This window comes from Toxorhynchites rutilus, chromosome 1 (genome assembly GCF_029784135.1).
Source record: "Toxorhynchites rutilus septentrionalis strain SRP chromosome 1, ASM2978413v1, whole genome shotgun sequence".
In the NCBI taxonomy this organism is placed as follows: Eukaryota; Metazoa; Arthropoda; class Insecta; order Diptera; family Culicidae; genus Toxorhynchites; species Toxorhynchites rutilus.
The window spans coordinates 154,893,822-154,920,442 of record NC_073744.1 but is presented as its reverse complement, the minus strand read 5'-3'; the positions used below and the strand labels follow the sequence as shown (position 1 = coordinate 154,920,442).

Genomic DNA, 26,621 nt, shown 5'->3' with positions numbered 1-26,621 from the left:
ACATACAAACGTCATTAGTAGGGGTATGCATTTGTAAGCGAGGGGTAGACAACCATTAAACAAGTTTGATACAAAAAGGTACGAACTTAATGCAAACCAAAATAAATATATATATATACTAGCTGACCAGGCAAACGTTGTTCTGCCAAATAAATTATTTCTAGTGAATATTTTGGGTGTTGAATAAAACACACTAATGTATTGTAAGTGTGTTTGAATATTTTAACGATCTTTAAAATAAATCGAATGTGACCGATAAAAAAACCAATTAAATGATTTGAACGAAAGGTTATATGATGTTTCTTGGTGTATTTCATTAACGTAACTGACATGTTTGATCTCTTAAAAGTTAAACGTCAACTGAAAAAAGTAATATAAGTTTGTCGTAAAGTAGAAAAAATGACGCGTTATTTTATCGTTGTCATTCAGTCGAGGAGTATTCACATCGGTAATCTAAGTTTGAAACACAGCCATATTGCTTCTTTTTTTTATCCCATTTATTCATTAGGCTCAATAGCATTTAGCTGTAACAGAGCCGGGTTTAATCGTGTACATGTACATTTGTTCATGTTTCTATAAATTGTGAATTACACAGTAGTTAGTAGTAGCCATTTAGGCGTTAAGTTTTCTGTTCCATTACATTATGGTAAATTACACAGTAGTAGCCATTTAGGCGTAAGGGTATTCTTTCTGTTCTTCCATTGTTCAGCAGACCGGAAAGCGGAGACAGTTGATATTGATCATTGTTGGGTTATTTATAGAACAGCAGCCCGATGTTTCTTGCAGAGCAGAGCAGTTGTATGGATGAATCGATCTTTGTTCCACCGTGGATCAATTTCCATCGCTGATGATGGTTGCGTGTACGTAGTTATTCTATAACAACACAAAGATGGTCAATTGAGGGCCCTGAGTTTGAACTCACGATCGATCGCTTGGTAAGCGAACGCGTAACCAAGTGGCTACGAAGACCCCCCTATTGCTTCCTTTATTCATGGATGTTTTTATTACTCTTCACCGATTTGTAGAACTCAATATTCATATATGCATATGAGTGATCGGATTTTACAATTCGATCGAAATTGACTTTTACACTCTTAAATTCGTTCGCTTTGTCGCGAAACAATGGTCAAAATAAGTCATCCGTATTTGTGGTTCAATTTACTCTCTATCTGATCGGCATAATTCCGGAAATAATTCTAAATTGTTGAAATTTGAATGAAAATTATTATTCGATTTCGTTTGGATGCTAAATTTGTTTTGAATGTGTTTGAATGCTAAATTTTGCGTGTTTATTCCACCCGAGAAACCATTACTATTTTTGCTTCATAGAAATGGAACATGGAGACCAATGTTGTTTACGTCGAATTGCGTGGCAAGGTTGTCACATTTGCTCAACTCGATTGGACTTGAGCTTGAACAGAATGCAAAATTGCGCTTCTTCCATTCTACAGAATACAACCAACAATATGTCGGGACGAATACGATCGAACTTCATTTTGTGTTTGAACACACGCGCAATGTCATGACAATGCATTGCGCTTCGGCCTGGCTATAGCTAAAGCTGTGTCGGCGTTGCTCATGATAGTGTCTCGCAAGTGAATGTATTATTCCTCGCACCGCTTTTGTTGATTGTGTAGTAAGAATTACAGTCGTTCAATCTCTACCTTCGCGTATATGTCGACCATAAATTGTTGGCACAGCTTACGATATCTTGAATTGGCGTTTCTTGACCATGTCAAATCACCATATGATAAACATAAAAATCCTTCGAGCGCGCCCTCTGCCCTCTGTTTCGTCGCATGTTCATAAATATTAAATCAAAATGAGAAATGATGTTCATAAGGAATTAAGTATCTGTGACGGGGTCTCGTTGGTCTAATGTTTATGCAAGAGATTTTTCGTTAAAGAAACCCTTCTGACTTGTACTGTAGTCACGCGTATTCTTGAGCTTGCCACTCCAGAATACATTCAAGGCGTATTGTTCGTCATAGAAATCTCAACTATTTACTAATAAAAATGACGCAAGTAGTACTACGTTGAGAAGGCAAACCTTGGGAACGTTAGTGCCATTGAAGAACATAGCGTGGGTCGTATGAACGGTGTGTGTCAACCTACCTATTATACCCAACCTATTCTCATACCTACCATACCTAAAAAATTGAATTGTAATTATGTTTATAACTTATCAATAGTACTAAAATTCCAGTTCCTGCTAAAATGTCAGTTGGGCCCTTATGATTTTGAATGCTAGGATTAATTGATTAAAAAATATAGTTAGTTTATTTTTATTAATTCGATTATTTTTACATTTAATAACAATACTTTCTCTATATAGTGGGTTATTATAAGTGAAGTAACACTTTTTTCCCCTCCTGATAATTGAATCTCTTTTGACATTTCTATTGGATTTTTTGACAACCAATTTGAATCTATCCGCATGACCGCTAATTTTGAACATTTATATCCCTCTCGCACTAAAAGTCAATTGAATAATTTCTATTTTTACAAACATAAATTTCCTCATGCCGTAGCTCCACCATACTCTGCGCAGTCAAGGCTTTTCAAAGTTTAAACCATTTTGTAACCAAAATATATGCACAAAACAAAACAGTTGATGCAGTCTCGAAACTATATCATTAGTAGTATATTGAAAATAAAAACCGTAAACGATGCTTCATAAAACTATTTTTTTTAAACATAATGTGTGCCTGATTCTGCGCACTTAATTTTCCTTAGTCCGAGGACATAATAAACGCGACGCGGTGCGGGCGCTTTTGCGGGAAAGCTCTAAGCTTTCATGAGTATGAAAATCAAACGCAAACCACCCGAGCCGGTCACAGTTAACGCGATGCGATGCGGATTTCAATGCAGCGAAACTGTTCGTGGAGTGTTTGGCCGCGTCTGAACGCAAGTAATGGTTGACAGATGGTTTTCATAAATATTTCACAATTAAATTTATCAAGTTATTAAATTATTGTTTTGTTCTTATATAACTTATAAAATGAAAATTACCGTTGATTGAGTAAAAAAAAAAATATAATATAAGACACTGGAGAAAAAGTAACTAAATACCTTCGAAAGAAATGTTTCATTTGTTATGCTTTGACAAGATGATGTTGGCTGAATTTTTGGAGAAAATATCACACACTTATATTTTTGACGTAGGATTACGTCTTTCGGGAACATATTGGGGTACAAATTGAAAATCGAAAATCGAGCACATCGTGAAAATTGTTCAATTTCAAACGCTTATTGCTCAGTCATTTCATGATAGATTGATGAAATTATTGCGTCAATCGATTTTGGAACTCCATAACAATTTTTTATATTGAAGAAAATAATATATGTCATGAAACTAACTATCGAACAATTGATAAATCTCAACTCCTATCCTAACGGAAATACCCACTTCTGATTGGTCGAAATTGACGACACATGCGGCGGTTCCCTAACAGAGACATCAAAACCAAGCTGCCTGGGGGAAATCGGCATTGTAAATAAATGAAAGTAGGGGGAACTTTTGTTCCTACTGAAATGTGTTCCCTAACAGAAACATTAAAACCATTATCATTATCAAAGAGTTTAACGATGTAATACATCAAACATATCCAAAATCAACAGATAGCCTAACGGAATCCTACGTCAACTTTAAAATTAAAACATATTTGGCTTGTACTGGGCTGTTTACATGTAGAGTGGACTGGACTGTGATATTGATGAACGTCAAAAAACGCGCGATCTAATGGCGGGTTTACATGAGGGAGATCTATAGCTATAGATGGATTTATTCACGTGAAAATAGGTGTAAACGGGTGAGAATAAATATTATACACTTATTCGAGGTATATATAACCTGAATAAATTCAGCATATGTAAACGCTTGTGAATTACTCACTGGTTAGAAATCACTAAAGTTGGATGCAGTTCTACTTCAGGTGATTACATTCACCGAAAATATGAATATATTCATTATAGAAGTTCACGCTAGTGTAAACAGTTGATGCGATTTCTATAAATCTCATCATATTTCTTCACATGAATATAACACTAGTTTAAACTCACTCTAAGGGTGGGTTTAGAGTTATATATACCTCGAATAAGTGTATCATATTTATTCTCACCCGTTTACACCTATTTTCACGTGAATAAATCCATCTATAGCTATAGATCTCCCTAAGGTAAACCCACCATAAGGTGTTCAGTATGTCATAGCACGCGATGAGGTCTAAATAATCGCTTCGCATCGCACCGCACCGCGTTTAGGCCTATGTCACATTAAGCGGATTCCGCGAATAAAACCACAACGGAGGATCTACAGTGTATTGTGAATGAGCCATGTCACACGGAGCGGGGTGGTTTTGGAAGCGATTTCAAATCCGCGGCGGAGGCTCGATTAAATGAAGCTCCGCGGCGGTTTTCATTGCGGAGTGTATATGAGTGTTCGTGTATTATGCATTAATATTGTCAAACGCACACACTTGAACTCTACTGTAATTTTTCAACAACAAATAACACGATCCCGTAATTTACTCGCAGGAGTATAATAGTATAATAGAGTATCGATTTTCAAGAAATAAATGAGTCTTATAACTAAATTTAATATTACGTTTATTGTTGACTGTTTTTTGTTCCAGTATCTCAGCCGTGGCCATATAACACTCAAAAACAAAACAAATGAAACTGACATTTCTCTGGTAGAATAATGAAACCGCCCTGAAAACCGCATGTGGAACCGCAGTGTGTTTCAGCTGAGAAAAAGCCGCCGCGATATCAGCCTAATGTGACATCAGCCTTTACTATGTTCTCGGCCTTAGGCCGTGCTTTGACATACGGATCGCTTTAAAATTAAATCAGAGATCGAAATGCTCGCCGATTTGAGACGAAAAATATCCATTTTCACCCACAGGGAAAAATAGCTGAGAATATAGGAGGCGAGAGAATGTTATACGCTCACTTCGATTCTCGTGAGAAACGCAAAGCCGATTTTTATTTTTCGGTGAGTTATGATTGCCGAAAAATTGTTTCGTTTTCAGTGACTCCTTGATGCCGATAATGGTTTTTCACTTCTTCAGTACAGCTGAAAACATTGCATGAAAATGTGCGGCAATATTGGGTTTCATCGTGAAGTGAACATGAGATGGATTAATATTTGTACAATTCAGACGCTGTCCAAATGCAGATCGTTTAGACGCTGTCCTAACAGATTAACGTTGGTAAAGTTAGCTATGATTTTTCGCTCCATATTTTCAGTACCAAATTAGAGACGAAAAACCATTCTCGTTGAACTTCCGAGAACGAGATTTTCCACATCTCTTTCTTTCTGAAAAAGAATTTTCGGTGAAAACGAAGAGACGAAAATATCAACAATACACGGTTCATCGAAAACTAGATTGATTGATTGGATATTTATCGTGCATCCGAGCGAGGATTTCGATCTCTGAATTAAATTAAAAATCGCGTTTTTTAATGTTTCATTCCGCTCCTTTGTACATGTAAACAACCCAGTACAAGAAAAAAATATGATAACATGTATTCATTTTGTGAACAGTTGAGTTGTGAGATCGTTTTCTATCTATGAACATGTTGAATGGCAAGCCCTTAACGTAACGTTTTCATTATATGCATAATGTTAATCAAAATAAAATTATATGATTTATCGAACAAAACGAAAATAATTAGTTAACAACTCATTTTTTTTTTCGTCCGATAGTGGTGATATTTATGAAAATCGTCTGGCAACAATAACTTGCGTTCACTCGCGGCAAAACACTCCACAAACAGTTTAGGTGCATCGAAGCCGCGTAGAAGTATATCCTAAGGTGGGCCAACTTGCTAAAACCAAGACGGGTCTATGGTACTAGGTGAGGCCGTTTCGTCACTAAGTTGGTTAGGGGAGCGGTATATGAAAACAGCACGGAAGAAAGTAGAAGGGGAATTATTTGCTTGTAGCGTGAAAGAGACAGACTGATCACGAGCGAGCTTCGGCAATAGCGTATTGTGTTTTGTTTACAAACAAAACACAGTAGACTTCCAAGATGGCTGAAGAGTGGTTTTAGCAAGTTGGCCCACCTTAGTATATACTTCTAGGCGCCTTGGCTAAAACCACTCTTCAGCCATCTTGGAAGTCTACTGTGTTTTGTTTGTAAACAAAACACAATACGCTTATGCCCAAGCTCGCTCGTGATCAGTCTGTCTCTTTCACGCTTCAAGGAAAAAAATCCCCTCCTGCTTTCTTCCGTACTTTTTTTATATACCGCTCCCCTAACCGACTTAGTGACGAAACGGCCTCACCTAGTACCATAGACCCGTTTTGGATCCGCATCGAATCGCGTTTACGTGCGGTTTGCATTTGATTTCCGCATTCGTGAACGAAAGAGCTTCATGGTTTCCTCACCTGGAAACAATCTGCAAAAATAATGTTTATTATTACATACAATTGTACAATACATAATACTTACCACAGCACAAAACAAGAATCACAACACGAAACAATAATCACAAGAAACGAACAATAACAAGAGAATTGTTATAAGATAGGAAGATTCGGAGAACGTATTTGCTATACAAAGAGCAACTGTGTTATAGCGAATATTCTAGATGCAATCCAAACAAATAGAACCGTATGAACAGGGCAAAGCAAGTTGAGAACAGTGTTCAGTTTCAAATAAACCATCGATCAGTATAGATCAGCTCTGACTGTATTTGATCACATCTTTTCACTATCATCGGCTAGCCAGTCTACTCTCTACTCTACTGCTCTGGAACTCGATGTTCACGGAACGGAACTCATTTCGGATAACGACAAAAAGAACGTTTACTCATTGTTTCACCCTTTTATTTTCTTCTCTTTTCGGCGCATTTCCTGATTGCAATCCTATTTTTTTCATACTGTTATTGTTAGTGGCTGATCGTTTCAAATACTCCTCCGCAGGGCAATCGATTTCTTTTTGCTTCTCATTAAACTCAAGGCACAATACCGTCATGTTGTTTGTCCGCTGGTTGATTCTTCCGTACATATGAGTAGATGAAATGTTCTGTAATTGTTCTATTCCTGGCTTCAATTGGTTACCGTTCAAATCTATTCTATCGAGAGTATGGTTAATAAGGGGGTGATTGCGTATGCTTCTGTTTTTCATTGACTATTTCAACCGCCGCACGTTTATAGTTGCCTATTGCTTTCCTTATTTGGCTACAACTGATTCTTCACTCAAACTTTGTTTTTAGTTTTATCTAATTACAAATATTCGTTTAATTCGTTTTATTTTCCTATGTGATATAAATTAATAACACTATTGATTCTCAGCTTAGTCATAATACTTGGCTATCTTTTGCACGGTAGCTGTTAACACTATCCCTCCGGACTCCCAATTCGAATAGAATACCTATAGTCACGCGTAAAGAGTATCAAAGATTTTTTGTTTCAGAAAAGTCGCAGTCAAACTTTGTAAGTAACTTTGATATTTGATTATTACTCCTCGGGTAAAGAAAATAAAACAAAATCTGCTGGATTCGGCGATCCCAACCTACGGATAGATCCAACTGTTGACACGCTCGCCACGGTTTGCCATTATCACTCAAAGCAATAATCAGGCCATCATTCCGCCAGCCGTTTTCCGGCGCTTCTTGGTCTTGTGGGCTGACAGCGACTCCTGGCCGCTGTCGGTGTTCGAGTCGGTATCGCTTTCGTCGCTGCTCGAACTGGAAGACGATGAGCTGGAGTTGCTGGAACTGTCGGACGCCACGCCGGTGCTTTTGCCGAGGTCGATTTCCGTCGCGGTCTTGGCCAGCTCCGGTTCCACCTCCTGACGTTTGAAGAAACATTTTTTTTTTAAATGTCTTGGACACAACGAAACTCATTCATACCTGAAGCACTTTGTGCCATTTCTTGGATAGCTTCGGTCGTCCCCTGACGGTTTTATGCCATACCACGGGGAAATTCGTTTTGCTGCAGAAGTTTTGTGTCACCGCAATTGTATCGTCCAGATTGACAACGACATGCCACCAGCCGCCGGGGACGAATACCGTTTCACCCGGTTTTTGTAGAATCTCCACCTGGGGTGAAAACCAAAATTAAATCCTTTTATTCGAGACAGCTTCAATTGCTTTTGACGTGGGATTACGTCTAACAGGGATATATCGGGGTAAAATGAAAACCTAAGTAAAGAAAATGTAGGAAAAAATAAAATATTTCGAATGCTTATAACTCGAGTATTTCCTGATAGATCGGAAAGAGTTTTGCATCAATTGATAGGCAATATTTCTACGCATCTATCACAGTGAATAAAATGTTATTTTTCACTAGATAAACAATTGAATAATTGATAAATATCGAGTGTATTCTAAACGCCCGAACTGCCATGTTTTGATTGGTCCGTTTCGTACTCCCCAAATTGTACGAAATTGCATTAGAAGATATGCCTTCATATCTTCTGCTCACTAAAGATCTACGCATACCGTTTATTTATTTATGTACTGTCAACCGATAAAATAATCATCTCCATGACACATAATTTTCAACTTACTCTAGAGCAATTCGAAATAAAATCGACAAAAAACAAAACATGAGTGATTTGATTACAATGAACGTTTGTATTCCGTTTGAGTTGGAGGAAATACGAGTTTTCCACAGCATTTGGGAATTTTTTGACTCAAGTGTAACTTTTGAAAAACTATGAGTCGTACCGAAATAGTGTCTTAGAAAGAGTTATAGAGTATTGTTGTTAAAACGTGAAAAAATATACACTGATAAAAAAATTAGTACTGTTTTTCTTTATTTACAAAAAAACTTCAACTTACAATATCTAAAATGTGCATTTTTTATTTTTATCATATAAAATAGAAGTCATATAGAAAATTTCAAAAAAAAATGAGTTCAAGATTGTAAACCTATTTTTGACGAACTTTGTGGAACATCGATTTTTTGAAAATTTCCTAAACTTTGAATTTTTGTATGTTCACAATCATTTTCAGTTACAAATTATGAATTGTGATGTGATTTAAAATAAAAAAAAACTTTTAATCAATCTCCTTCTAAATGCAGACATTCTCGTGATATTTGAGAAAAAAACATTTCTAATTTATTGTCTTTTTTATAGTAAACTAGCTGACCCGGCAAACTTCGTCCCGCCCAAAATTTATTTTTCGTTATCACATCCACGTTTTCTTACTAAGCGTTGTTCATGGGTCCAATCGCAGAATTGTTCATTGATTGATGTTCTGATCTACCCTATAAAATTACCTTTTACTTTAAAATTCCTAGTACTTCTACCAAACTCGACATTATAAACACATTATTTTCAACCACTTGCAAATAACATGTTTCTCCGTTACATGGAATAAATGTTTGATACAGAAAATATGATAGAATAAAGACAATCCTAAATCGGACAATTCCTCTCTCGAGTTTTGCTCTTATGATAGAGGAGTGTGTTTTATCACATAAAAATCCATTTTCGAACGAAGAACAATTTCGTTAGCGCAAACATCAAATGGATTAAACACGCTCGTCAATATGTAATTGTAGAACATATGCGAATTGAATTTTATGAATTTTCAATTGTCATGTTTGGTTGGAATATGTTTGGTTGAAATATGTGTATTATGCCTTTCCAGAGGACGGAGGGGTATCATACCATCATAGAAAAAATTCTCGTACATAAAAACCCTCACATCCCAAATTTGACTCCATTTGCTTGATCAGTTCCTCGAGTGATGTAAAAGTTTGTGTTCCATTTGTATGGCAGTCCCCTTGCCCTTAGAGAGGAGGTAGGTGTGTAAAATCACCATAGAAACATTTATTGCTTCCTAAAACCTCCATATGCAATTTGCCTGATTAGTTATTTATTAGTAGTATTAGTAGTTGTGCAAAACCACCGCCCCAACCTCTGAAACCACCACATGCACAATTTTGGTTCTGTTTGCTTGATTGATTCTCGAGTAATGCCCCTTAGAGAGTGGGAGGAGTGTCTATTCACCATAGAAACGTTTTGTAGCCCCTAAAAACCTCCTCATGCCAAATTTGGCTCAATTTGCTTGATTAGTTTTCGAGTTAATTTGTGTTTCATTTGTATGACAGATGGCTCAAATCGGACGATTCCTTCTTCGGGTTTCGCGCTTAGCAACACATTTGGCTTTACATTTTTATGTATATAGATGATTAGTTTACAAAAAAACATTTTGCAAGTTTTTGCTACCTAGATTTTTGGTTGAAGTAATACTTAAGGACACAGAGAATGTTAATGTTGCTGTCTTCTAATCTAGATCGGTCCTCTCTGACAATGTTTCCAGAAGAGGAAAACACCCGTTCAGAGTCCAATTATGTTGGGCGTACAATGCGAAGAACATCGAATATCATTGTCATGTATTTGCCTCTGATACCCTCTGTACGAAAACTCTTGCCCGAGGGTTTTCATCAATCCGTTTGTAGACGTTGAGCTTGGGCTGGACGTTGATACCTGTGATTGTTGCAATCGTCGTTCAAGTTTTTCTTTGGTGGTTTTCATCGTCCAGTGGATTTTTTTCCTCTTGTTGTCCGGCTACTGAATCGATATCATCATCGTCAAATTTGATCAAATCAGGAACAATTTCAAATGCCTGCTTGATCAACCACGAATGATTGTTGATATACGGTAACAAATCTGCATATACGAAACGTCTTTTTGCAATCCTTCCAATCAGGGCTTCAAGCAGTTGCTTCGAAATTTCTGATGAATGCTCCGATAGCTTTCCTCGATAAATTGTAATCTGACGTCAGCTTCATAAAGGATGAATGTCTCCCGCAATATCAGTTCAACAGCGACCAGAACTGGTTCGAGAGCATCAACCAATTCCTTTATCACTGTCAGTTCTTCCTCGCTGACCTTATCTTGTGTTTCGTTTTTAGATCGAGCGGCGATTTTTGAACTGAAGTTCGGAGGTAGTACAATCGGCGCAACACTGCCAGTTGTGTTTTTTTTTCGATCTTATTTGATTCTTGAGTAATATTTCAAAGCGGCATAATAGCAAATATTATTTATGGTGTAAATATAAAAATTACAGAAATTACCGGTTATTGATTTTAAATTACCCGGTATTACCGGTAAAACCGATTAACAATCCCTAGTTGTGTCGAATTAATGCACGTTGTCTGGCGAATGAAATTATGGAGCATTTCTCGGCGAAAGCATAACAATTGAATGCGAAAGCATTCAATTGTTATGTCCACTTGAGAAGGCCGAGGAAGGAACGTTGTCAGATGCAACTGCTACATCCTAATTACTTATTCGTTCGTTACTAAAACGCTGAACTGTTTGCGAGATAAGTCTGCCACCTCCGGCATGGTAACAGCTTCCACTTTATCATTAGTCATGCTTGAGAGGAGCCCTATAACCTTCCTTTGAGTATTCAAGTGTTGCCAGAACCTCTTAGTATTGGATTCCAGAGCGCATTGAAGCTTTGTTTGGTGCTTGATCATTTAGACATCTGTAGTCCGAATTTGCTTTGTAATAAAGCGTTTCCATAGAGTCGGTAAAAAGTTTGGCCAAAGTTCTCTTCACTTACAAAGCAAATATGTTGAATTCAATTGAATTCGGAAATTGTTTCATTCAATCAATAATTTTATCAATATAAACAAATGATTACTAAGCCAACGGTAGTCCCAAGTCACCTTGCGGTTATATCATAGATATTACCCATTCATTTTTTACTCACCGGTTTGCAGTCGCTCGGCCAGTCCAACCGCTTAGTCTTGGGATAGATCAAATTAAACCAGGTAATAGCTTCATCTCGCTGCTTTCCGCCGATTGCACCCGTTACCTTGAGAAGTTCCTTCGGGGTGTGCGTAGGAAACAGACACCACCGCTTGTGACCCTGAACGAGTGCATTCCAGGCGCTTGTTCCCAACGGATCAATATGAATCCCCGTACCGGAGCGGGCAGGTCCCATCACGAACCACCGATACGGTGGTCGACGTTCCTCGCCGGCATGTTTAAACAGATCATCTCGGAAGTAAAGCGGAATGTCATAATCGTCCAGGAGTTTTTTGCGACGGTGATGCTAAAATAATTTTGTACGTAACTTGTGACCTTCCTAACGCAAAAACATTATTCTCACCTCTCCGAAGCTGCTGTCGAAAATATACAGTGGACTATCATCCGTCGTTTTGTCCATATACTCAATGTAATATTTCATCTTCATCTTCACACTATAACCATCGTTATCCTCGCCGCATTTGAACTTCTGATTGCGATACTTTTTCGCCAACCTTTCCATAGTCCACTTGGATTTAGCCTTCCATGTATCCTGTATTCCCTCGATAACCACCGGCTTGTAAATCTTCTCATACCGTTCGATAAATTCCACTGGGCTAACGCTCTCCACATGGATCCGCTCGACGTTATCCTCGAACTGAAGGAACTGGTCGAATTTTCTGTAATACTCCTGCTGAACCCAAGCAGTTTTATCTGACAATTCTGATGGTAATAAAAAGACATATTAATTGGACACATCTCAACATACATTGAAGAAAATCAGTTGCGATGAATCATCTGTGCAGACTCATAGCAATGTCATTTGCTATCGCTCTTGGTTATTTACACGGTTCCACGCACAATCCCACATACCTGGCCTAGCCTTCCGTTTGACATCTCGGACGCGTTTTCTCGTACGGTGCGACAGCGTTAGCTCACCGTCCAACAGAGACATCCTCTAGCACCGCTACTTCCTAGGCTTACACTTAACTGTACGCTACTATTCTATCCTATGTTGTATCTGGGGTGCTCAGGAAAGGTTAATCCCGCACAACAAATTAACTGGCTTCCGGCAACAGCAAAAAGGCAATTTCAGACAAAAATTCGCGGAACAAAATAAGGCAAAATTGTGTGTGATGCGAATATGTGGAATATGTGCAATTTTGCTTTCCGATAATGGCGGATTGACAGCTGTTGCTTCGAGAAGGACAAGGTGTTGAAGGTAATGCTTCTATACAAGGGGTATCAGGATGGTTCAGGACTTATTTACAAAATTTCACAAAATAAATTTTTATTTACAAAATAAATAATGACACCTAAATTTAATTCTTTTTTTTTTGCTGTGGCGATTTTTACACTAATTGAATTAGAAATTTATTATTTCATGCACATAATCGGATTTAGTGTTCTTTTGGATGCAGTGTTGGCACTCTTTCATTTATTCCAGAAGAAGAAAAAACCTTTTTCATCTGTACTTTTACTTCCAAAAATATGTACCCTCGGAAATATTAATTGTAGGGAAAAACCTTTTTTATTAGTATGAAAAACAGGAAGTGTGTTATATCTATGGTATAACCGCAAGGGTGACGTAGGACTATCGTTGATTTAGAGATCATTTGTTTGAAGTTGAATCTAAATTCATTCTGAATGAATGAATATTTGGGGGACTTCGAAAACGAGAGCGTTACGTTGGAGGCACAAGGTTTTATGCATCCAATATTGGATACGGAAATATCCTACTGATGGGGAAGAATAATCTTCAGAAGCTATCCTGTTAATTGCGATTGATTGAAAATCACAAAACCAAATGTATTTGGTCACAGTGTTACATGGATAGAAAACATTCAAATAAACTTTTTCACATGAATGTAATTTTAAATTCCCAGAGGAACTGGCAGATTATTTTCAGTAACGATTAGATATTTCCACATTTTCCTCGATACTGGAAGCCCACCAGTGGTTAATGCTAACTCGATAACCATCTGTTAATAGCACTTGATTGAGACATATTTGGTCACAGTGTTACTCTTTCACATGAATGTATTTTTAAATTCCCAGAGGAACTGGCAGATTATTTTCCGGATCTTTCTCGATGCTGAATGGCATCCAAACGGAAACAATTCCGTGCGTGTATGTGTGTATGTAGCGGCTACTTCGATGGTCACCTTCTCTTCTCCTGAAGGATCGGCTTCTTTGTGCTCCCTCACTGTTTCAAACAAACTGATTGCGTTTCAGGGCAGATCTCGATCCTTCGCCGTCGAGCACCCTCAGCAACGATGTTGTCTTGTCGATGTCCTCACGAAAAATGAATGCATCTCACCACCAGAATATCGCTTAAGTATGCTTTTTGTGTGTGATTGAATCGAGAGAAGGCGTGGTTTACGATGGCAATTTGGAAGGCAAACTAGAGGGGAATGAACTCTCTGAGCTCGGAACTTTCGGCGACTGAGCAATAATCGATTGCGGGCGCATACAATATTGGATACGGAAATATATCCTACTGATGGGGAAGAATAATCTTCAGAAGCTATCCTGTTAATTGCGATTGCTTGAAAAATCACAAAACCAAATGTATTTGGTCACAGTGTTACATGGATAGAAAACATTCAAATAAACTCTTTCACATGAATGTAATTTTAAATTCCCAGAGGAACTGGCAGATTATTTTTCAGATCTTTCTCGATGTTGAATGACATCCAAACGGAAAGAATTCCGCGCGTGTATGTGTGTGTGTGTGTGTGTGTAGCGGCTGCTTCGAGATCTTCCCGGGGAACCGTTTGTAGCATCACTCTCCTCCTGATGGATTCCCTTCTGGCCTAAGGTGCACAAACAGGCTCTTGGTGACACCGTTCATCCGCGCTTTCATGATAAATGAAGAGCTTCACCACAACAGCGACAACATGCACCAATCGCTGTTCAATTTGAACTGAGTGGATTTCCGAGCGGCGCTCGCTTATATACCGATTGGTGATTTCAATAGCCTGTTTGAAAGCAATTTTAAGACTATTGAAACAAGTTTTAGGATCAGAAAGTAACAAGTATAGAACGCGTAGACATTTTATCTTTCGAATGAAGTGTTTATCATACCATTTCGTTCAGTTGTTTAGGAGCTCAAAATCTCGGTCTCCGGCGTAACGCTTTCGTTTTCGAAACTTTGATTTTACACCCCGGTATAGAAATGAAAGACGTAGTCCTACGTCAAAAATACACCTTTATTTACTACAAAGTATTATATTTATTATATTTATTACTAACTTTTTATTTCTTGTAAATGTGTTTGAAAATGCTTATATAAATTAATCTGTATTTAGATTACATACTATCATTCGATAAAATTTTCGAGCTGCCGTCACGATGTTGGTTGTAAAATTGCGTTCATCGTGTCGTTGCTGAGCCGACTTAGGGTGCTCATACACTATTTGACCGAAGCCAAATATTTGACTCTTTTTGACAGATAAAATTTGGTCAAATTTGCATAATTTCAAATATGATATCCCTAAACTTCAATCGTGGTTATTAGAAATATAATACAATACGTAGATAAACAACATAGAAACATCCTATCTAACATTAAATCGTATAAATTTTGCACATGCTAGGTCGCATATAAATTAGTATCAAATTACAATCGTATAAAATATCAATCAAAGGATGCATCGTGTGTATCCGAAATCGTATAAAATGCAAAAACATTATTTGGTTAGCGTCAAACCTAGCATGCTGGGAGTTCGGGTTCGTTTCCCGTTCTGGTCGGGGGAATTTTTCGTCAAAAAAATTTTCTCCGACTTGCACTGTAGTCACGCGTATTCTAGAACTTGCCACTCAGAATGCCTCCAAGGCGTGTTATTTGGCATAGAAATCTCAACAAAGTAATAGCAAAAATGCCGCAAGTAATACTATGTTGAGACGGCGATGTTCCTCTAGGAACGTTAGTGCCATTTAAGAAGAAGAAGATAGGAAGAAGTTTTGTCGGGTCAGATCGCATATCACTGTAAAAATCGTCGTATATCGCTATATACGGCCGTATGTGCTATTTTATATGCATATACGTGTATCGCCACCATATTTGCGTGTAAATGCCACTTATATGCATCATATATCATCAAAATGTGTCTTGAATGTATGTATGTATCTCCAATTATGGCCATTCATATGATTTAGTGTTCGCTGGAAATTCTTGTTCAAGATTTTTGAAACAACACAAAGCTCAATTTTTCAATGAAAATTTCAACTGGACTAAAAACGTCTATCACGATGTCATTGTAGAACACATGGGAATTAATTTTTACTAATTTTCCCATTTTCCTTCAAGATTTTCCAAAACTTTAACTATTTTTCCATCCGTAACATTGATCTATGGGCAGAGACGAATAGAACAAAATAAAGACAAAAGGCTTAAATCGGATGATTACCTTATCGATTCAAACGCCGCGATAGGAACACTATTAAAATATAAGATTATGTCGCTGCGCTGATTGATTTTAGAGAAGTACTCTCAAGAAACGTTCGCCATCGCGATTGAAACATGATGAATAGTATAACACGTAATGATTCACTTAATACATTCTGTCTAATATATACCGGATAATTATGTTTTTAATGAAAATGCTTTATTTATCGTCTAAATTTATATTATCGTCTTCGAAATAGGCCCTTTCTGAAGCATGAACGTGCATGAACTACAAGAACTGTTGCAAGTGCTATGATTATGACAATGTTTTCGATAGTGAGGATTCTCTAACGCTACTGGCAGGTTCATCCGGACGAGCGGCCGTACAATTGTCCAATTTGTGCGGATGGATTCTATCTTAAAATACATCGAGTGGATCATTTGCACATGCATTTGGATGAGGATTGCCGCAGGATTTCGATTTAAAGTCCTGTTGAATATCACCAGAACATCAATGCAAGGGTTTACGAGTGTACGCTCTGTCGGCGCTGCTTCTCAGGCAAATGAACGACGGTGGTCCAATTTCTCGTTCACACCGATCGATCGTTTGTGTGTGAATACTGTAGTATACCGTTCAGGACAAAAGCAAGCCTGTAGGAATATGTTTTGGGTGTACGCGTTGCATAAGTAATTTAAAGATTATAAAATAAATTATTCAAAATAATTTATCTTCATGTATTGTTGCTATCGGTGACGGTGAATGACAATCGTTAAAGTTACCAATAGTAAAATGTAACAATCGTTGGATATATATTGCATATCAAATTCATTTTACATACGATGTGTAATATGTACAAACTACTAATGTTTGGTAGCTTCTTCTACCAAGGATTTCGTAAGTGCACTTCTACCTCAATGTTGAATTTACATGATTGATTGTTGGTTCACATTGCGGAAGTACTGCGTCATAAATGCTTGCCATTGCTGTTAGACCTCATTCTACACATTGCTAACATTGATTGACATTCTTATTTTGACCGGCATTTGTTTACCAACTATTAACTTGCACGACATCTTGCATGCAATAGAATGTTGACAACATTAAATCTGTTAGCAAAACACGATAATAAATAATAAGGCAGTACAAGATGTCCGCTTCTACTGATTCGAAGCTCTAAATATCTGTTTTAGAAAGTCTTCAATAAGTATAAATCATAAACTGTATCCACAATGAGCATAAGAATCGACATCGACGTGTGTCGCGTCTGCTGCAAATCGAATGCATCGCAGACAATCTATCAGTACGCATCGAAGTTCCACTACTGCACTTCAATTGAGGTAATGTTGCCTAGCAAATGTGTGGAGGATGTAGTAGCTTCTGTTGCCGCCTGGCTTGCTACTACTTTTGCGTAGATTTGTTTGTTTTTTTTCAACAATTAATTTGCGCGCGCGAATTTCAGGTTGCGGAAAAGGATGGCCTGCCTGGAAAGATCTGCGACACCTGCGTTGAGCGGATGAAAATAGCGTTCGAGTTCAAGAAGAAAAGCGAGTTTTCCGATCGGCAGTTGAAACAATTTATAGCCAGTGTTAACAATCAATTTAGTCTAACGTTGGTTGGTTCCGACGATATCGACGGTGACGATGATGAGCTTGCAGAGGCTGCAAATGAGACAGATGACACGCAGCCACAGGAAACGGAATCGAAGTCAGATGACACTGGGGTTGGAACGGAAGTTGCTACCGCGGATAAAGAAACGCACTCTGTTGAACAGGAAGATGAACCGGAGAATGTGCCAGAGCAAGAGCAGGAGCAAGAACAGGAACACGAACCGGAGAAGTTTAGAGCTGTTGCTGTGATACAGGAAAAACCAACAGTCAAGCCGGAAAAGGACATATTTGAGGTTGTTGAGGTGGAATATGATGCCAATATCTTGCCGCAGGATGAACCGTCGATGGAAGATGCTGATGCAGAGCAGCAAGATGACTCTGGTGAAGATCCAATGGAGGTGGAAGAAACAGATCAAGTTTTTTACATTAGTATTCCAAATTACGAAGAAATGCAAGATCCAACACAAAGTATCGACGATGGTAACACATCTGATCAAGAGGAGGAAATCGAAAAAGCTTGCGTCAGCGCAGATGATAAATCTAATCAGGAATACAAATATGAAACAAGCTCGGGAGAGCGACAAACATCTATGTCTACTCTCAAAGAATCTATTTTGAGCTCCAGTGGAAAATTTATTTGCGTTAAATGCAACAAACCTTTTTCTACTAAAACAAATCTCAATCGACATCTTCTTTCGCACGACGGAAATAAGCCGTTTGTGTGTCCCCTTTGTAATAAGGTATGGTGGCTTCCCACGTTTCGTATCTCTCGCATGTTATTAATTCCGGCTTCCACACTTCCAGGGTTTCACCCAGAACGGCTCACTGAAGCAGCATCTTCTGATTCATCAGAACCTGAAACCGTTCGTGTGTGCGGTGTGCGATCAAGGCTTCACCCAGCAGAAGTCGCTGACGTTCCACATGCGTCGTCACACGAACGAAAAACCGTTCCTGTGTCCCTGCTGCGGATATGCCTTCCGCCAGAAGGATGGCCTCAAACGGCACATGCTGGTGAAGCACTCGGACCAGAACGCGAAGACGTTTGCCTGCGACCAATGTGAGAAAGCCTACCAAACGAGATATGCCCTCGTGATGCATCAGAAGCGTCACGAGGGCACTGGAAAGCGGACAGCATGAGTAGGAATAATGGCATTCGTTGTGTCTGAATATCTGTAGGCGTATTGCAATAAAATTTTAGGTATGTTTGAAATAAGTGAAATAAGCGCTGAATAGCTCTTGAATACTATTTGTACTAGAAGGACTAAAAAGTCCGGACAACCACTTTTTGAAATAAATTGACATTTTTTGTTCATAAGCTACTAGCTGACCCGGTAAACTTCGTCCTGCCCAATATTTGTTTTTGTTATCAATACCTTCAAACATTCACGTTTTTTTTTTATTAAGCGCAAGTTCATGGGTCCAATCGCAGAACTGTTCATTAATTAATCTTCTAATTCACCTCGTTGAATTTACCTTTTATTATAAAATTCCTAGTACTTGTACCTAAACTCATCATTATAATATCAGATTATTTTCAGACACAATTCTCGTTCAAGATTTTTCAACCAATTGCAAATAGCATGTTTCTCCGTGACATTGAATAAATGTTCGATACAGAAAATATGATAGAATAAAGACAGCCCTAAAACGGACAATTCCTTCCTCGAGTTTTGCTCTTATCTACACATTTGGCGATCCATTTTTATTGGAAGATAGAGGATAGAAGAAGATAAAGATATTTCGTTAGCGCAAACGTCAAATGGACTAGCAACGCTTGCCATTATGTAATTATAGAACATATGGGAATTTATTTTTCCGAATTTCCATTCCTTCCTTTCTCCTTCAGAGTTTTCCGAAAATTTTCAATTGTCATGTTTGATTGGAATATTTTTGGTTGAAATATGTGTAATATTTTCATGGGATCCCTTCTCCATTCCAGAGGAAGGAATACCATCATAGAAACATTACTCATACCCAAAAACCCTCACATTCCAAATTGTGGTTGATTAGTTCTCGAGTTATGCAGAAGTTCGTGTTTCACTTCTATGACAGCCCCCCTCCCTCCTTCTTAGAAAGGTGGGAGGAGTGTTGAACCACCTTAGAAATATTTCCTGCCCCCTAGAACCTTCACATGCCAAATTTGGTTCCGTTTGCTTGATTAGTTCTTGAATTATGCAGAAATGTATGCTTCATTTGTAAACCCTGTAGAGGTTTTCCGTCATATTTGGAGTGATTCTCAGGCGTTTGACGTTTCCTCTGGTGTTTCTGCGGGTGTGCGGGTTCCATCAGTCTTCACTTGCTGGAATTGGTACAGCTCGATCATCCCCCGATCCTTACAAAAGGACACAATTTAGGCCTGCATGTCTGGCCTCTAGATGAGCATTCGAACGCGGCGATTGGTCCTCGAAAGAGGTGGCGCTTAAGCTTAACCCTCCTGTACTCGCGTGCAAAATCATAACACGTTTACTCGCGAAAATTGAACTTCTCTGTAATGTTGCCATTGTGTATTTTTCAGGCTTTTGGCATTTATTTGAAGAAGAGGGTATGATTGACTGAAAAAGCTCCAAAACATATGTTTTCTTCGTCTTTATTATGTTTTAATAGTCATCTAATTCAGCCTCCTCAAAATAGAGTAATTTTTGATACTCTAACACAAATAACGAAATTCGAATTTTTCACTGTTATTAATTAAAAGTAAGCAACTGAATATAATTCATGGAAGTATAAAGAGCTATAAAATAACATAAAAACGTATAAATCGATTGTGGTTTCATTGGAGTAAGAATCAGAACATAGTATAACTGCATGCTTGAAACAAACATATTTTTTTACATTTCATGCAGTTGTTGCATGTTTTTCGGGTCTTTTATCGAAGAGAAGAATGTATAACCACCTTGTAGATAATTACTAGATGATAATGGTTCTGGAATATGAAATTTGCATATTTCTAATATTCTTTGTCTCTGTTTTCTTGGTAAACTAAGAATGAATGCTTTTTTTAGATGGGGCATAAAAAGATGATATAAAAGGATTTCTAGAACTTCGTTTTCTTTTTCTTGTCATTATAAAAAAATATCCCCGAAACTGTGACTGTTAAAAATTACCATAAGTCACCGATTAGCTCATAGTTCACTGTTTACAATTCTTCCACAAGTGAAATTATTTCACAAGTGTGAATATGTATAATGGTCATACATATTCACACTTGTGAAATAATTTCACAAGTTATTTAGCGAATAACTATACGAAAGTCAAACATTTATATTTTGCTTTCAAACGTATGAATCTAACGACGAATAGTTAATATATGGATCCGTTCAATCCAGTTATAAAAGAGACTGCATTCAAATAAGAATAGTCCGGTAATGATCTTATACATTAATGATTATTATGATTATATATGATCATATATATTTAAGAAATATTCCACGCCACTAACATTAATTTATACATTTCATTCAACAATATTCTAGAATATGAAAAAAGGCACTTGTCCAAAAAAGTTACACCTATACTCGCGTCGGTGTGTCAGACCGAAAGTGTTAAAAAGTGACACACGTCCCCTTTGTACCAACACATGCGATACGCTAAACGATGACGAACGACGAATAACGAAGCTAGAGAGAATCGCAAAGTCGTAGTGTTGATATTTTCTGAGAAATGAACGGATTATTGATTTCTCGGTCTGACAGACCAATGCGCGAGTATAGGAGTGTTAAGAGAGGACGGGTGGGAAAGCAAACTTCTTAGCCTTCTTCGAGCTGGCCGTAAATTCCGGGTTGTCTTTGGAAACCCGGTCCGCTACAAAAACCCCTACATACCAATTTTCATGTCGATTGGATATATATATATATATATATAGATTTCAAGGGTATTTCATTTTCTAGTTTCGAATGCCGTGATCCTATCATCATCAATACAATGACAATTTGCTATTGCTCATATTGACCTGTCAGCAATTTTACATGGATGTACAAGACAACTGAATATGAACACAAATATTGACGTCACGATGTAAAAAGTAGGCAATGCATGCTATCACGCACACTACGCTCGCAACTCTACCCTCTGCTCCATCTATAATTCCGTTCATGTGATAGCAACAAAGTTTAGAGAAGTTTAGAAGTCAATAACTGAATTTTCTGTAATTTCAATACTTTATGTATTGAGTTATTATATGAAAAGTATCACTTCTTTCCATCTTGATTATTGGATCTCCATCCATCCGCATGACCCACCTTCTAACTACAGTAAACATTCACTTATACCAGGGACAGACATACAGCTGTACTTGCGTTGTACGTGTACAGCGTTGTACAGGTACCATCGTAGCATGACAGACATACTTTGGTTGTACATTGCACCGCATGTCAAATTGACAATCAGAAATTCGACTAATTTTCACCTCATGTTTCAATGAAAAAGTTTTTTATTTAGCGTCTGAACTATCAAACACAACAAACAAGTTTCCAATCTGAGTTATTAACTCAAGAGAAAGTTTATGAAAAGAATATTTACCAAGTGTTTTGATTCAGTTTGTTCATGCTACCCACCACTAACCGTTTGTGGCGCTGCGCACCGTACAACTGTAGTCATGTACAACGGTGAAACAGGTCGGTACTGATACAGCGATTGTACCGAGTTGCTTGCATGGTTCTAGCGCTGTACATGGTGACAGACATACAATTTTCGAAGTACAACGCAAGTACAGCTGTATGTCTGTCATAAGTATAAACGTTCTTTTCATTGACTTTCTTTTAAGTTAATAACTCAGATTGGAAACTTTTTTGTTGTGTTTGATAGTTTAGACACTAAATAAAAACCTTTTTCATTGAAATATGTGGTGGAAATTGGAAAAATATCTGATTGTCAGTTTGACATACGGTACAATGTACAACCAAAGTATGTCTGTCATGGTACGATGGTACCTGTACAACGCTGTACACGTACAACGCAAGTACAGCTGTATGTCTGTCCCTGGTATAAAACAGGTCGGTACAGGTACAGCGATTGTACCGAGTTGCTTGCATGGTTCTAGCGCTGTACATGGTGACAGACATACAATTTTCGAAGTACAACGGTAGTACAGCTGTATGTCTGTCATAAGTATTACTGGGCGAAAAAGGAAGACCAGTTATCGACATTCGCGTTTTAACTGGTCCGGCATGTTAAACGTCAAATAAAATCGAGGGGAACTTCAATGAATTGTTTGTTTTGTTTTGTCGCGTTGATTATGAAAAAGGATTCCAATGGAAGTTTCGCATTGAATGCGACAGCACGTATGAAATATAATTTTAGGAAATTATTTTCCTGTAATTTAATCGATGATTTTGTCATGCGAAGATAATGTCAATTTCCATAACATTTCAAATTACATTCGAACGCCCCTCACAGTGAATCTTCCATTTGAATATGGCGTCGATTGTTTACGAAATTCTGATTTTTAACTGATCCAAGGGCCAGTTAACGTTCGCCCAGTTAAAAAGCAGACCAGTTAAACCAGGAGCAGTTAGCGAACGTTTATTGTATTTATGATTGATCAGTAAGCGATGTATGCTTTGTAATTCAGCAATCTCAATTGCAATCGACAGGGAATTGACCTCAATTGTTTCTGTCGTTTCTGGTTCTTGATTCAGTGATACATTTTGGCCACTTTCTATAACCGCACCTCAATTTTTTACACCTTGCAATGTTTACATCGCAATGAACGTTACATAACAATGTGCGTTTCTAAGTATTGGTGAAACAATCCGTTTCGATCGTGTGTCAAAAGCATATGTTTTCAACATTTTGAGCGTCCATCTACTAAAGCCGCACAGAGTGTGTTGCTTCGGTTTGTTGTTTTTTTTCTGCCGATTTACTCAAGCAGTTAACTTCAAAATGCCGAAAGGGAGTGTTTTAAGTGCGGAAGAAAAAATGCTGATTACCGTCTATACCGAGGAAGGTGTTCGTGTTAGAGAAATCGGACGGCGACTCACACGATCGGATAAAGTGATAAGGAATTATTTGAAGGACCCACAAAAGTATGCGACCGTTAAGCGAAGGCCGAGACAATCAAAGCTGTCGGCGGAGGACAAGCGGAATATTGTGGAACTGGCTTCAAATTCCGACTTATCCCTATCGAAAATCAAATCCACGATGAATCTACCAGTGTGCAGGGAGACGGTTCGCAAGGTTTTGCTTACCAGCTCCAACATAGCACAAACGAGAATAAATAAGCCATCAAATTTCACTCCAGAACAGAAACAGGAAGATCTCGAATTCGCTAGTCTCAATGTGGTACGTCAGAGGGACATCGTTATTTTTCTTCCTCTAAGTAATCTGTTAACTAACCTAGATGCACAAATAACGACTGTTATTGAATCGTTATTTATTACGTTTATGCGTTAGTCATTGATGACTAAACTATTTGTATACCCTGGAAAACAAAATAGCATTGTTAATTATGATTCACCTTAGATTATTGTTGACAATATTTCAATCAAATAATTTTAGTTCCAGCAACGAAATTGTGCATCAACGTCGTGTAACGAGTTTTATGATGAATATTCAACAATCAAGATCCAGTACCCAGATCTTAGTGGCAGCAGTAGCGACGACACCACTGAAACACAGCCCAAGGGGAAATTGTTATCCGGACAGTCAGAAGCTCAAGCAACCGTGAAAAAACTCAACAATCCCAGAGACATCATAACAGTGTCTGCCCCGGGTCCAAGAGAGCCAGAAGATGAATGTGATGTATTTGGAAGACATGTAGCAATGCAGCTCAGGCAGTTATTTTCAATTGACCGAATTGATGCGACCGATGAAATACATACACTACTCTCTGGATACCATAAGAAAGCCCTCTGTGCTGACATTGTGTATTCACCTTCCAGCCACTGGTCCGAATCTGCCCAAGCTCAGCAAACTTCTACACCAACAGATTCACTGGGAAAATGCATAAAATCAGAGCCTATTTAAATAAGATATACAAGATAGACAATACAATGACTGTACAAAAAAAAAAACAAATGAACAAAGCCGTTAGGAACTTGAATATGAATAATGAAGATTACTTATTCAGATAAACTCTTTTAGTCTCACAAATACAGTATTAGGGGAAATCAGGGAAAAATCGACACCTCCTGATTTTTTTCAGCTAGAAGCAATTTTTTGAAAATTTTCCGATGAAATAACCACTTGTCATTTCTTACGTTTCGAGTCACCCCATAGCTGCGGAAGTCGTTTTGCTGTCAACCCTTATAACAAAACAGAACCGGTCATCAAACAGGAGACAGTCCATGTAAGATTTCGCTCGAGGAATTTAAGAGTTTAACACATTGCGGACCGCTCACGATATTTCTCGTGTTTCGCGTTCCGTCTGTTACGGATGGATCGCGAAATAACCAGTGTTTTCTACACTTGAAGGTTGAATCCTTGGTTTCCCAAGAATGTAACAAGGCCTATAGATGCCTCGACTTCGTCTCATTCACATCGAAAAAAATGATCTCATTCGTGGAATCCGAACAAATGAAGCGTTCAAGTTTGCCCCAAAACGTGCGGTCCTTAATATGTTAAGTCGGAAAGATTTTTAAAATTCGACACTCTTATGAGCTTAATTCATCGTAGATCATTGTTCAGTGTAGTTTGTGAAACGATAGGTGGTGTTGTGGAGTATATATAGATAACTAGCTGACCCGGCAAATTTCGTCCCGCCCAAAATTTGTTTTTTTGTTATCAATACCTTCAAACATTCACGTTTTCTTACTATGAGCAAGTTCATGGGTTCAATTGCAGAACTGTTCATTGATTGACCTTCTAGTCGACCCCGTTGAATTTACCTTTCACTATAAAATTCTTAGTATTTCTAACAAAACTCATCATTATAATATCAGATTACTTTCAGACACAATTCTCGTTCAAGATTTTTCAACCACTAGCAAAAAACATGTTTCTCCGTTACATGGAATAAATGTTTTATACAGAAAATATGATAGAATAAAGACAGCCCCAAATCAAACAATTCCTTCCTCGAGTTATGCTCTTATCAACACATTCGGCGATAGTTTTTATTGGTATAGATAGAAGAATATATAGGAGTGCGTTTCATCACATCAAAATCCATTTCCAGTTTCGAACAAAGATCAATTTCGCTAGCGCAAACATCAAATGGACTAACAGCACTTGTCCCTATGTAATTGTAGAACATATCGGAATTTACTTTTCCGAATCTTCCCTTTTTCCTTCAGAGTTTTCCGAAAATTTTCAATTGTTATGTTTGGTTTGAATATTTTTGGTTGAAATATGTGTAATATTTTTATGGGACCCTTTCTCCATTCCAGAGGAGGGAGGGGTGCCATACCATCATAGAAACATTTCTCATACCCAAAAACCCTCACATCCCAAATTGTGCTTGATAAGTTCTCGAGTTATGCAGAAATTCGTGTTTCATTTGTATGGCAGCCCTCCTTTAGAGAGGAGGGTGGAGAGTTTAACCATCATAGAAACATTCATTGCACTCTGAAACCTCCACATGCCAAATTTGGTTTCATTTGCTTGATCAATTCTCGAGTAATACAGAAATTTGTGTTTCATTTGTATGGCACCACATACCAATTTTCATGTTGATCGGTTTAGTAGTTTCCGAGTCCATAAGAATCAGACAGACAGAAATACTTTTTTATATATAGAAAGAAAAGATAATTAATAATGATTAATTTGACATTATTGTAACAAGCCTTTCGTCAAAGGTATCGGTTTTACCCGACAGGACTACGAAACTATAATCGGCGAGAAACAAAAATAAAAATTCAAGAATAAAACTCTTTAGTACAAACACTTGGTAGCACCGCCAAGGGCCGATGAATGAATGCTTCCACCGAGTCAGGGGCACGACAATTCGAACAGATTTTCAA

At 37.9% G+C, this 26,621-nt stretch overlaps 3 protein-coding genes across 3 annotated transcripts; 2 read left to right on the top strand and 1 right to left on the bottom strand.

The window, feature by feature from the left end:
• Positions 1–6,813: 6,813 nt before the first annotated feature.
• On the bottom strand, positions 6,814–12,931 carry LOC129762796 (bifunctional arginine demethylase and lysyl-hydroxylase PSR). Its single transcript, XM_055761336.1, has 5 exons — positions 12,600–12,931; positions 12,091–12,449; positions 11,689–12,033; positions 7,864–8,052; positions 6,814–7,802 (listed from the first exon to the last, which is right to left on the bottom strand). The coding sequence occupies exons 1-5, from the start codon at positions 12,679–12,681 to the stop codon at positions 7,587–7,589; spliced, it is 1,191 nt and encodes a 396-aa protein (XP_055617311.1). The 5' UTR covers positions 12,682–12,931; the 3' UTR covers positions 6,814–7,586.
• Positions 12,932–17,226: 4,295 nt separating this feature from the next.
• LOC129775440 (histone-lysine N-methyltransferase PRDM9-like) lies at positions 17,227–19,453 on the top strand. Its single transcript, XM_055780183.1, has 3 exons — positions 17,227–17,454; positions 17,577–18,464; positions 18,529–19,453. Exons 1-3 carry the CDS (start codon positions 17,347–17,349, stop codon positions 18,859–18,861), a joined length of 1,329 nt encoding a protein of 442 aa, XP_055636158.1. The 5' UTR covers positions 17,227–17,346; the 3' UTR covers positions 18,862–19,453.
• A 3,900-nt stretch (positions 19,454–23,353) lies between these two features.
• On the top strand, positions 23,354–25,672 carry LOC129778936 (uncharacterized). The gene is made up of 2 exons (XM_055786124.1): positions 23,354–24,003; positions 24,220–25,672. The coding sequence occupies exons 1-2, from the start codon at positions 23,605–23,607 to the stop codon at positions 24,685–24,687; spliced, it is 867 nt and encodes a 288-aa protein (XP_055642099.1). The 5' UTR covers positions 23,354–23,604; the 3' UTR covers positions 24,688–25,672.
• Positions 25,673–26,621: the final 949 nt, after the last annotated feature.